Raw genomic sequence first — 12,867 nt, forward strand, 5'->3', positions numbered from 1 at the left:
TTTTCCAAATTAGTACACAATGGTCTGATAACTAATGCAGATTTACAGTAAGTCACTCCACATGTAGTAACAAACATTTATTTGCTGGCTGTTAACAGATTTATTAAGTTAGCATGTCTGTATTTCAGAAGTATAATTTAACAATAAAATATTCAGTGATATATTCTGTATTTATCAACCCCATCCACACATATACCTGAAACTACAAAAACAGTGAATCAGGTATGAAAATACATGAGTATATTTTCCTTTCCCTCCCACCCAAAAATAATTTTTTTCAGCCAATATTATTATTCTGCCTCCTCTCTGCTTCCTAAGGAAGCTATAAGCTATCAGCTGTGATGGATGCTTTGACACACACAAAAAAGTTTCAACAGATATATAATTATCTACGTCTTCTGTACACAGAAATGTCATGTCAGTGACGAGTCCCTGTTTCTGAACATAAGTGAAGATGTGAAAAACCAAAGAACAGACAAAAGCACTTTATGTGAAAATATTTCCTACAAGGATATACTTACAGGGTGGAAAATAAGGTAATACCTCAAAGAAAATCTGTACTTCAGAAATATGTATCTACATTCTAATAATGTTCAAAGTTTATATACTCTAAAGCAAAATCAATGTTTTAGTCTACCCAAACCCAATTCAAACAATTGTTTCCTTTCCAATCACCATTTTGAATAAGAGGAAAATCTGAACTATAACAACATACTTCCAGAAACACATGTAGAAGTAAACTTACCTATTGATAGGGTAACTTCCCTAATCCACTAGCCAGTGAAATGTATATTACAGGGAGATCAGTTACAGTGAAATGTGTATTACTGGGAGATCAGTTACCAGAGGACAGAGACCCGAGTGGACTTTCTTTGTATGGATATATTGTTCTAGTTAATTACACTCTTTATGGTCCCAAACCAGCAGAGATCAAGAATACACAGCTTAGTCATTCCACATATGCAAAACAACATACAAATAGCAAATGTCAAAATGTGCTAAAAACAAAGGTAGCATTAATTTATTTTTGTTCCGTGGGGACAAAATATGTCATTTGGTATGATGAGGTTTATATGTAATAAAAAAATCAAATGTATGGTAAATATAAAATTTTCTGCCATACCCCAATAGTATGATTGTATGATTGTAAATCCTCCACAGAATTTTCACCAAGAATAAAGTAAAACCTCAAAGTGTATCATGAGATACCAGTAGTGACTGATTAATCATTATTATATATATAACACTGGTGAGGGGAAAACATACATAACTTCCATATACATATTTCATCAGTTAATCATCTAAAAACTGATAATAAAAAGTGAAACTTGTCAAAATAACTGGCAAAAGGCCAAAAATAGACAAAACAACTACGCCAAGTTGGTCCACCAAAATAGAAAAGACATGACTTACTATGGAATAATTACCAGTCTTCATTAGTGTGAATAAAGATAAAATTAGAATTTTAAAGAAAAAAACACTTCATTTCAACATTGAAAGTGCATAACTCCCTCCAAATTAAGTTCCATTCACATGCTCTCAGGTTTCTGTAACTTAATGAGGAGGTATTTTGATTAAAACATTTAACAGGTAAATTTTAAAACAAGTTCAGGTTTCCAAAAGTGCCATACCAGACGTGAACATACTTATTTAAAACTTAACTGAACCAGTTAAGTTTGGATTTGAGATCATGCAATAATTTATTTTAATCACTGTTGGTGTTTTTCCAGTTACAGTCCAATGTCAAGGAAGACAAACATTCGCAATGATTTTTCCCCCTTTCATTTGGAGGTATTTATAAAACCAAAAACAATTATTTCTAGGTACTTAATTCCATCCTCCAGGGCATGAAGTGTGTCTCTTATCATACAGAACAACTAGAATGCTTTTAAACTCACTGATAATTAAGAAACATCAAAGTCAAGTCAAGGTGTTTCACAGGGAACTAAAGTCATCATCTTTTGGCTACCAAATGACATATCTCTTGCCCCTGAGAGTAGCACCAAGAATTCTTAACCCAAGCTATAGCTGTGCTTTCTTAATGCAGACTTTACTGTTCTGCAGATCAGACAAATATAATTTTTCAAAGTAAACTGCTAAGGGCAACAAAAGACTAGACAAATGGTACATCAAACTTAAAAACTTTTGTACAACAAAAGAGTAAAAAAAAAGTAACTTACTGAATGGTAAAAATATTTCCAAACCACATTTCTGAAACAGGGTTAATACACAGACTATATAAATAACACCAAAACTCAAAAGCAGCAAAACAATCTAATTAAAAATGTCCGGCCCTCCCTGGTGGCGCAGCGGGTTAAAGCACTGCACTGAGAAGCTTAAGCCACTTCCGCATGAGTTCAATCCCCGCCTGCCCCAGAGGTGACCGCAAGGCGCAGCAGACCTCTCCTGACGCGCCCGCTGCTCCCCTCAGCAGTGTACTTCGTCGATCTGCCTGTTCTGCTCCCCTCTCTGTCTCTGGTGAATTCTCTCACCCTCTGCATCTCTGGCCTGTACTCCAGTTCTGTATGAATAAATAAATAAATCTTTAAAAAAAAAAAAAGTCCAAAGAACTGAAATAGACAGTTCTGAGAAGATAACACAAATGGCCAACAAGCCAACAGTAAGAAATGATGATCAACATCACTAATTAGAAGAGAAATACAAATCAAAAATATGATGTATTACCTTATATCTGTAAAAATGGGCATTATTATTATTATTTTTAATGTTGGTGAACATGAGGAAAATTGGAACCCTGGTAAATTTCTGGTGGAAAAGAAAATGGGGCAGCAACTACCTTAAAAAATTAAAAAGAGGTTCATCATATTATCTAGCAATTTCACTTCTGGATATGCAGTCAAAACAATTAAAAGCAGATTCTAGAAGTTATCTGCACATCCATGTACATTGTAGCATGATTCATAACACCCAAAATAAGGATTTACCTTAAATGTCCACCTACAGATGAATGAAGACATATATATATACATATATTATTAGGCCTAATTGGCTAGAAGTTGAAAAAGCTACAATTTTTTTAATATCGTTTGTGTGTGTGTGTATGTGTGTATATGTATGTATGCAGTGGAATATTACACTGCCTTAAAAAAGAAATCCTGCACATGCAACAACATGGTTGGAACTTTAAAAATTTAAGTGAAATAAGTCTACTACTTAAGGTCAAAATACTACAAGATTTCTCTTATATTAAATATTTAAAGTAGCCACACTTAGAAAATAGGATGGTGGCCACCAGGGTCTGTGGGGAAGAATAAAAAATAGTAGTTGTTCAATGGGTATAAAATTTCAGTTTTACAGACTAGAAAATTTCTAGAGAAATTTTGTTCAAGATTTATATTTATATATGCACACAAAAAACTGGTGAGAGGAGTCACCAGAGACAGAGTAATGAGCAGAACAGGCAGATCTACTGAAACTGATACTTTAACTTCTGATCCACCAGGGAGGCCATGCAAAGAATTGTTATATGACAAGGTGCAGTCAACATTACTACACTGTACACTTAAAACTGGTTGTCAAATTTTATGTTATGGCTTTTTTTTTTCACCATTCTAAAAAATATTTAAATGAACTACTAAGGAATCAAGAATAATTAAAATAATCCTGAGGGGGGATAAAAAAAAAGAAAGTGAAGAGGCACAAATACTTAAGGTCAATATCTTAACTGAAAACTTAATACAAAATTACAATGACCAAGATAATGTAGATCTTGCTCAGGGACAGATGTGTAGATCAATGCAATCCAATGGAGCCCACTAACAAACCCTTCCATCTACCAAAGGTGCCATAATTCCACAGGGAAAGAACTGTCTTTTCAACAAATGTTGCTAGAAACAGCTAATGTCCACATCCCAAAAATAAAGTTGGACTCCTAACTTCCATTGTTACACCAAAAAAGTCAATTCAACTGGACCAAAGACTTAAATGTAAGAGCACAGACTAAGAACCTTAGTCAAAAAGAGGTAAATCTGAATAACCCTGGATTAGACAGTGTTTCCTGACCAGCGCAGAAACACAAATAATAGCAACAATTAGTCATTTGGTCTTTATCAAAATTTAAAACCTTTGTGCTTCAAATGACCCCTTCTAAAAGTAAAAACTCAAAGGGGAAAAATACCTGTAAATGTTATAGCCAATAAAGAACTAGGGTCTGGAATATATAAAGAGCTCTCTCAACCAAACAACAAAAAGACAACCTCAATAAAAAATAAGCAAAAGGCTTAACAGACATCTCTTATACACAAAAAAAGAAATATAAATGACCAATAAACACATAAATAGACACATAACATCACTAGTCACCAGGAAAATGCAAACTAAAACCACTTTCACACCCACCAGGATGACTGAAATTAAGACAGACAGTAACAAGTTTGGAGAAGATATGGAGAGATTAGAAGATTCTCACACTGTTGGCTGGAATGTGTAATTGCACAGCTGCTTTAAACAAACAATTGGGAAGTTGCTCAAAAGGTTAAAGACGGAGTTGTCGAATGAGGTATATACCTAGCAGAAATGAGAGCCAAAAATATCTTTTATATACAAATATTCCCAGTAACAATATTCATAACCACCAATAAAAGGGAAAAACCCAAATAGCTATCAATTGATGAATAAATAAAAGGTGCTATATGCATACACTGACTAACTGCACATTTTAAATGAGTGAATTATATGAGAAGCCAATTTTATCTCAATGTAACTATTACAAATAGTAAACTACTATAGTTCCATCACATAAAACATAAAAGCTCCAATTGCAGAAAAAAAACTTAGAAATTACCAAAATCACTTGTTTTAAAAAAAAATAGTTAATTAAAGGCTCTCAATGCAGAGTGGAAGAAAACGGGATCTGCCTGGCAACCCAGTCCAAGGACTGTTCTCAGTCTGCAGTAGGCAACGGCTCAAACTGCCTACCAAGACATAGCCCGCTGTACTACAATAATGAGTCTACGAACAACATATACAGGATTCTTTCTTAGCACAAGGTGGCTACTGATAATATTTCTCTATTCCTCTTTTCAAATAACCAATAGAACTGCTTATTTTCTAGCTTTTTGTTTTTAAGGAGGGAATAAAAGTACAGCCTCCTAAGTCCTCTCTCCCATTTTACTCCACCAACACAAACCATACTGAATGGAAATAAACTATGAGAAGAGAGAACGCTTCTCTATAGGAAGGACACATCAGGTCACCTCATATTCACCTTAAGAGAATCAACACAGAACTCTTCTCCAATGGCTAAGAAACTCAGACATGGCCCTGGGCTGACTGGGCACTTTGTTATCAACTATTCCAAGTCTCCCATGGGGAAAACCAACCCAAGAGGATATGAAAAACTTCCTCTCTCTTCCTGAGACAGAGATAACTCAGTCCATTAATACATTCACAAGACACCACAAAAGGCTTACTAGAGAAAGCTTCAAATACAATTATTAAAAAGCCTCACCCTAAAGAAAAAAAGCAAGGTCCAGTAAAAATCATATATCAGTTTAGAGATTTGGTAATAAATCAATACATTTGCCAAGTTATTGGAAAACCCCAAAAGAGTTTGGTGAACTGACAAAAATTATTTAAATTAGAAAGAAAACTAGTTTATTCACCCTTGGTAAAACGAAGTTCCCAGTTAAAAACAAATTAAAAAATTTCTGGGAAAAGGCAAAATAAGGTACTATCATTTACCATTTCCTAATCAACGTTTTAAAAACTTCTAAAAGTAATTCTATGAATCTTCTAAGAAGTTTAATAATTGCTAATCCAAAATCTGCAAATATTTGTTTTTATTATGATTTGAAAATGACTCAAAAATCAGGATGATCATGCTTTTTTTCCTTCACACTAAGGCAGGATGGCAAAAGCATTTCTCAAGAATCAAGAACACCAGGATATACTAGAAAGAAGTCAAGGGGAAAATAATAGCATAGGAAAATTAATAGACTACATTATTTATACATACTCTTTAAAACATCTAAATGAGAACCTCTTAATTCATTTCTAAATGTTCAAGAATTAAGACAGATTGTTAATAGCTCTATTCATGTATGATTTAGTCAATATGTAAAATAGTTACACTAAAGAGTCATAAGTAGTATCACTTTTGTCCTCTGAAAGCTTCAAAAAATGAAAATAAGACTTTACATTGCTGTCAAAGGTATTCAATTTTCCTCTCCAACGAAGTTTAGATGAAAACAATGTGACTGACAAGCTCCGCAAAGGCAAATCTTGGCAGCCCTTAACTCTGTCTATCTCCTTGGCCTGTTAAGCAAAATTCCTTCACAAACTGTTGGTCTTTGCAATAACTCCCACAAAGCTCATTACTGCCAGCGTCGGCCTATCCCCCATGTTGTGCATTTATCCCTGGGATGCATATCAACATGTGGCACATGTCCGTGACATGCAGAGAAGAGCTGCACCCCAGGACAGCAGCATGCACGACAATAGTGTCGACTCTTACTTCTTTATGGTTGCTGGGATGTAACCGAGAAATCTAATAACTGTGACAGTGGGGCCTTTCGGTTTTTCCTTGCCTTTCCAGACAGTGAAGCTGCACAGACACTAATGAAAGGTTAAATGAATAGGAATAGTTGACAAGAGGTACAATAAAGAAGGCGCTTGGTAATCCACAGACACTGAGCAGAGATCCTTGGCTCAAGCAGAGAAAGGACAGCACATCGTAGAGTCACAATATTTAAAACAGCTTGCTATACACAGAGGCTTTTGTGTCTGGGTACACGTCTGGCTTTGGAGTAAAAAAAAAAGAGAGAGAGAGACACTGAAAAGGAATTTCAGCATGGGGCACTTTGGCAAATGTAAGATCATAATAAGAGAAAAATGTTTTGTGTGGGTTGTTACATCTTTGTTCTAAACACAAAAAAGTAGGAACTATGAACTCATGAACCACAAGATCCAAGACAATACTGTACATTTTGACAACTATTAAATACTGTATCTAGCGGACTGGCCTGATCGATTCCCGCTAGTAAGATATACATGCGGTGACTCATTTGGCAGTCCCACATTTTGCCTTCCTGTGGAAGAATTCATGATACTCATCTGAGAGTTTAATAGTCAAGTTCTAGTCTTTAGTGTACTTTTGTTACAAATATAATATACAAAACTCTAAGCCATCTTGCACTCACTGTAAAATCCCAAAAGTTTACTGTAAAGAAACTGAATTTATCATGGCATCAATGTGTGAAGAACAAGGCAAACTTTGTATAAATTCAAGTGGTTGCAAGAGTGCAATGTCCTCAAACTGAAATTCTTAATATTTGAAACTTTAAGAGCCCTCTCACAACACCTTAAAGGAAGGTTATAGTCTTTGGGAAAATGTTTTTAAGCTATAAATGCAAGATTATTTAACTCACCAAGGGAAAAAAAGTACTCCAGCATGCACAGGAGGAAATATGGCAAAAAGAAATTTACATGTGAAGATGTAGGTTTTACAGAAAGGAAAGTTATGAATCTTACATGGCAAATCTTAAAAATTAGTGCATCTGTATAACTGTTCCTGTGCACATGCATGAGTTAGAACATAGGTTCACAGGCAACGGTAAAAGCTACTGAGTACATGTTTTAAAACAAGGGAGCCTCTTTGAACAGCCAAATTAAATTATAGCTGAACTCTTGAGTGTACTGAGGGTTCTAATAAGCAACAAATAAAGACTTTTATTGGCTAGCAACATAATGAGTGCTACTGTGCATGAGATTTTAAAAAGACAAATCTGGGTAGTTTATCTCATTGGATTATATTATTTACTTAAATGGTAAATAAGTTTGTCCAAAGTAATACTACTGAAAACAAGTAAATAAATACTAAAGAGGAATTATGATCAATGACCTTAATGTAAACACATCACAAATGTTAGGGGAAAGAGTGAAATATGTGAAATTAAACTACATATACTGAATTTAATACTACTTAAATTTAAGTGTAACTTATTTCTTTAAATTTAACTTATGTATTGATTCCTAATATAATAGTTTTATAAATGCTTTACTATGTGTTTATAACATAAAACATTCATTTTTAAATCATTTTCTCACCAGGGTACAACAAATGTGTAACTACTTCAAAACCATTATCTACACAAAGAAGGCTGCCCTTAGTGAACTAAAAGAAGGTACAGCACTCCTCAGTGATTTGATAGGAAGTTACTTTTAATAAGTCTCTGAAAACTGGCGTCCTACAGAACTCCTTCCGTTGACAAAATGACAGTCTTTAACAAATCAGATTTAAAATATGGTTGTATCTTGCTTGATCTTTCAATCATCTGTAAGGTAGAAACCTAGAAATCTGAGCTGACTACTTGACTGTTCTTGCAGAAAGTTCTGTTGTCTTCTGTCACAACACACACACACACACACACAAAATAGCACCTCCAAGCCTAAATACTGAGCCAGTATTCATTATCTACTCTTTCTCTGCAACACTCTGATTGTCAGGATGATTTTTCTTTTTTACCTTTAACTGTATCTACTAAAATCATAAGGCTCCCTCTAGCTCTTCAGAGAGGAGTTTACTAACCAATGATCCTATGTGACTGTCATCCAAAAGGGAAGATTTGAGGAAGCAGACTCCCATTCCTCAAGAAATGTCATTTTCAACTGTCTCTTGTAAGGATGTAAATGTTAAATGAGACCATCTGCAGAGAAATTCAGCTTATTCAGGAATAAGCACAGTTCCTTATACCCAATCAAGAATCTATTAATTGCTTCCAACCTAAGTTTTAAATACAAAATTCTGGCAGTGAAACTAACCTGCTTAAACAATACATACATTCCTGACTTAGAATTTACCCATCTTGTTCACCTTAATCTCAAAAAAACAAAGAACAACATGTGAGATAGCTATAAAAATTCAAATTTGTGATTTTGGTTCTCAATCCTAAAAACCTAGTTTAAATGCAGAGACTTTAAAATATGTAAGTTTTATTAAGAATGTACTGTGGAATTCATGTAGAGCAAAGATGCTGATAATTTGTAGAAAACATTTCCATGTACTATAATATTTATATACCCTACTGGCAATTTTTTTTTTTATTGTTTAATCTTTTCTGCCTTCAGTATTGGGTATTTTGGGATTGCAGTTATTTCAACCACTATAAACAATGTAGCTGTGCCACTGATAATTAGTCTATCTTACAATGGCCATAAAAGCCACAGTGGACTGGCAAATCATTTCAAACAAGTGAATATGAAAAATGCTCAATCAAATGCCTCATTCGCACTAATACCATCTTCGAATATTTAAAACAGTGCTAAACCTTAACTCTAACATTACAAATAAAGGGAACCACTAACTTCAAGTCATCACCTCTTTTGGCTCCCTTAGTATAAGAAATACTCCCAGAAACAACAAAAAAGAGTAGCTCCCTCCAGCCCCCAACACCCGCCTCTTTTTGAGCCAGTGTCCAATTTCTTCTTTTCTGAACAGCTGTATTATCCAACTTAAGTTGCTCTGCTAATTTCAGTCCCACAAGGACTAACTTGGAAGGCAAAAAAAATACAAGAAAAGATCAATTTGCTGGGAAAGATCAAATGAGAAAACTGTGGGGACAGCACCAGGTCAGCGTGTGGAGAACTAAGCAGACCTGTTCTTCATTAACTGTGGCTCTCTGGGGATGTCACACACTACCTGTCCATGGGCTTTATTGAGCCGCCTAACCCGCCTCTCTGTTCCATTCTTCTGGGCCCAAGTGAATCATATCCTGCTGCTGACAAGTTAGCAGGGGACTGCGGCTGCAACATGAAAGTACTTTTCTTTCTTGTCTAAATCAGGCAGATTTTTGAAAAGACGACACAGCATTGACTCGTGACATGGCAAGATGAAACGAGAGGTCTGGGCCGGTCTTGGAGCTGTGCAGATAAAAGTAATCAAGTGACACTCGTGGAATGCAAATTGGCATTCTTGACTGCAGCAATTGCACAACCATGAAACATCCCTGACAGCAAGCAAGATTAGGACAAAATGTTATGTAAAGCACTGAACTCAAAAAGTCTCACTTGAAAATTCAAACTGTTAACACTTACATTTTAATATAGCTATAGTCAGCTAGTCAGCTCTGCTTTTGTCTGCTTCATTTTGTAATCACATATCCCTGGTTGACAGCTACCTTACATTTCAGGTGGGGGGGGGGAGAATCAGGTATTGGGACTATACAACTGCTATTATTTTCTTAAAATTTATTTTTAAAAATCACGAGACTTTCTTATGGAAAGCTTACATGCCAACAAGAGCTAAATAGTCTCAAGAGGAAAAATGACAGTTTAAGACATTTCTCACAAGGTACTCAAAGTTCACATTCAGGCCCACAAATTACTTCCCTCAGGTGAAGACACTCCTGTACTTTGGCAAAGTGATTAGCAATCTGGATTTTAAATACTCTGCTCTCCGGTAACAGAAAGAGTAGCTACAACTAAGAACTTCATTAAGGCTGAACAGTTTAAATGAAACAGCTACAAATACAACGTAAAACACATACCCTATAAAGGTTCACAAGGGATTTTTTTTGGCGGTTCCAAAGGGCAAAGGAAATTCTATTAACTTGTACTAGGTCTTACTACTCTTGAGTACATCTTCAGATCACACACTAAATAACAGCGCCAGAAATAATTCCCCCAGTTAAAGGGTGTATGTGTGTGCTAAGTAATATCTGAAACTACGTAATACAAAGTGGTGTATGACACCGGGCTTAGCCATTGTTCAATGTGACTAGTATTGGGGAATAGATGTGTAAACAAACGGTAATACAGTTTAGGGGCAAAGGCAAGAATGATAACAACCAGCTTTTACAGTGTTCTTGCCATGAGAAGAAACTTTCCAGCGGCAAATATATATTTAATATTTTGTTTTGACACCTCTAGTTAAACACCAGGTTCTACCATTGCAAAGGTCCATAAAAAAAAAAAATAACAAAACAGGTCACTCACTGTGCCAGTTTAATCCCAGGCACACAGGATTATTTTATGATATCTTTTGTACATCAGTTTTACAACAGCTTGACTCCAGGGTAAATGGGGAGCACCATAAGTCTACGCTTCTTTCAAAACCACTTTAATTTCTGTCAGCGTTACTGTAACCACAGTCTTGGGGCACAAGCTGAATGTGTGTGTGTGTGTGTGTGTGTGCGCGCGCGCACACGCGCACGCGTCTGCATTTGACAGTCGCATCTCCTACACTCCTGTCGTGACTTTGATCACTGAAACAAGAGATGTCACATTAGGGGGAAGGGAACAGAAGAAAAATGCCAACCCGCTAGCTCTCTTTTTCTTACATACTCCATTTACATGCAGAACACAGCATATCAGCTCCCCAAGTGGGGCTAACAAGAGCAACACTGGGCTGGAAGCAAACTAAAGGAAGGGAGTGGTCCAGCCCATTTCTAACAAATCACTTCCCCGAAAGCGGACAGAGCGCTCACCACCAGGCGAGCTAACTGCAAGCGTCCTCGCTGCATAGAAGCCGCTCGGAGTGGACCGGCTGCGCTGGAATCTCGCTTCGCAAGTCCGTCCCATCTCCACCACTTGCACTTGGAACTTTTTTCCTAAATCTCAGCTTCACTTCACAGGGGATTTCGGCTAGTTTTTTTTTCTCCCTCTCTCTCTCTCTCTTTTTCTTACTCTGCCCCTCCCTGGGCCCCAAATGCCACTCAACAGCCAATGTGTAAGTAAAACTGATCGGCTCCTTTAGAACTGCATCTCAAAATCTCGGTCTCTAGGGTTTATTTTCCTGCCCTACGTTTTGCACAATCTTCAAAAATACTGCAGAAGCACTTCCTACATTTTCATCAACAGAGGGAGGTTTCCCAACTTCGGGGCTAGGGGAAGAGAAGAGCAGAGGTGCCGGGACCGGCGGCGTCCTTGCGGCGCACCAGCGCGCCCCGGCGCCCACGCCCAGCCGCCGGCCCCGCACTCGCCGGCAAGTTTTAAAAGTTACCCCGGATCCAAATCGCTTTCCTCGGTCCCGGGCTCTTGCCAGCGCTCCATTCATCCCCCGCCTTCCTCCACCCCGGCCCCCCCTCCCCCCAGTTCGCCCCCAACTCCCTGGGAGCCTCCGCTCGCCTGCCGCTCACCTTTCCTCGCCAGCCGCGAGAGGGGGCGAACTTCACCAGCCCCTCACACCCACGCCTTCCCACCTAGAGTTCTCCCGGAAACTTGGGCCAAGTTGGGGGACATTTTCGGGAGCCCAGTAGGGACCAGGTCGGACCGGGGCTTTCCTCTCCACCCCGCCCTCCTCGCCGCCCCCCTCCATCTCGCGCCGCTGGACTTGACGAAAACACGGCCCCCGGGCGGGCCGCGGGGCGCGCGGGCGCGGGGCTCATTTCTTACGAAGTCTAGAATAAAAAGGAAAGGAGGGTGGAAACTTCTTACCATCTCGGCATGCTGGTTGTCAAGTGCAGCCCCCGCCTCTTGGTCTCCTCTTAGCGGCCGCGCCTGGACCAGCCCCTCGGCCGCCTCTCGCTCCTCGGTCTCGGCCTTTCTTTCCCTCCCCCTCCCGATTTCCTTCGGGCCGCCGCTCCCGCCGCCTCCGCCTCTCCCCGCCCGCCTGCGCGCGCCCTCGCCGCGGCCCCTCAGCGCTCAGGTGACTGATTTACACACGCGCCCAGGGTCGCCCTCGCTCCCCCAGTCGGAGCCCGCCGCCTTCCCTCAGCTCCTCAGGACACACACACACACGCACACACACGCACGCACACACACAAAAAGAACGGGCTGTCCCGGGAGGGGGCTGCTCGCGGGAGGGGGAACCAGCGGGGGGAAGCGGTGACCTCGGGCGGATTTGCGTGCCCCAAGAGTTTCTCCCGTCTGCAAAGTCGTGGTGACTACAATGTTGCTTCCCTTTTGCAA

At 38.7% G+C, this 12,867-nt stretch overlaps 1 protein-coding gene across 3 annotated transcripts in view; it reads right to left on the reverse strand.

The window, feature by feature from the left end:
- The window catches only part of BNC2 (basonuclin 2), a 395,304-nt gene extending 382,813 nt beyond the window's left edge, over positions 1-12,491 (reverse strand). For 2 of the 3 annotated variants that reach the window (XM_012721389.1, XM_012721391.1), the window contains exon 1: positions 12,394-12,473. In XM_012721389.1, coding sequence (XP_012576843.1) covers positions 12,394-12,396 — 3 coding nt within the window. In that variant the 5' untranslated portion in view covers positions 12,397-12,473. Of the gene's footprint in view, positions 1-12,393 lie in introns of all 3 variants that reach the window. The other variant, XM_012721390.1, reaches the window with a different exon arrangement.
- Positions 12,492-12,867: the final 376 nt, after the last annotated feature.

This window comes from Condylura cristata, unplaced genomic scaffold, assembly GCF_000260355.1.
Source record: "Condylura cristata isolate star-nosed mole 26May11 unplaced genomic scaffold, ConCri1.0 scaffold00006, whole genome shotgun sequence".
NCBI classification, from domain to species: Eukaryota; Metazoa; Chordata; class Mammalia; order Eulipotyphla; family Talpidae; genus Condylura; species Condylura cristata.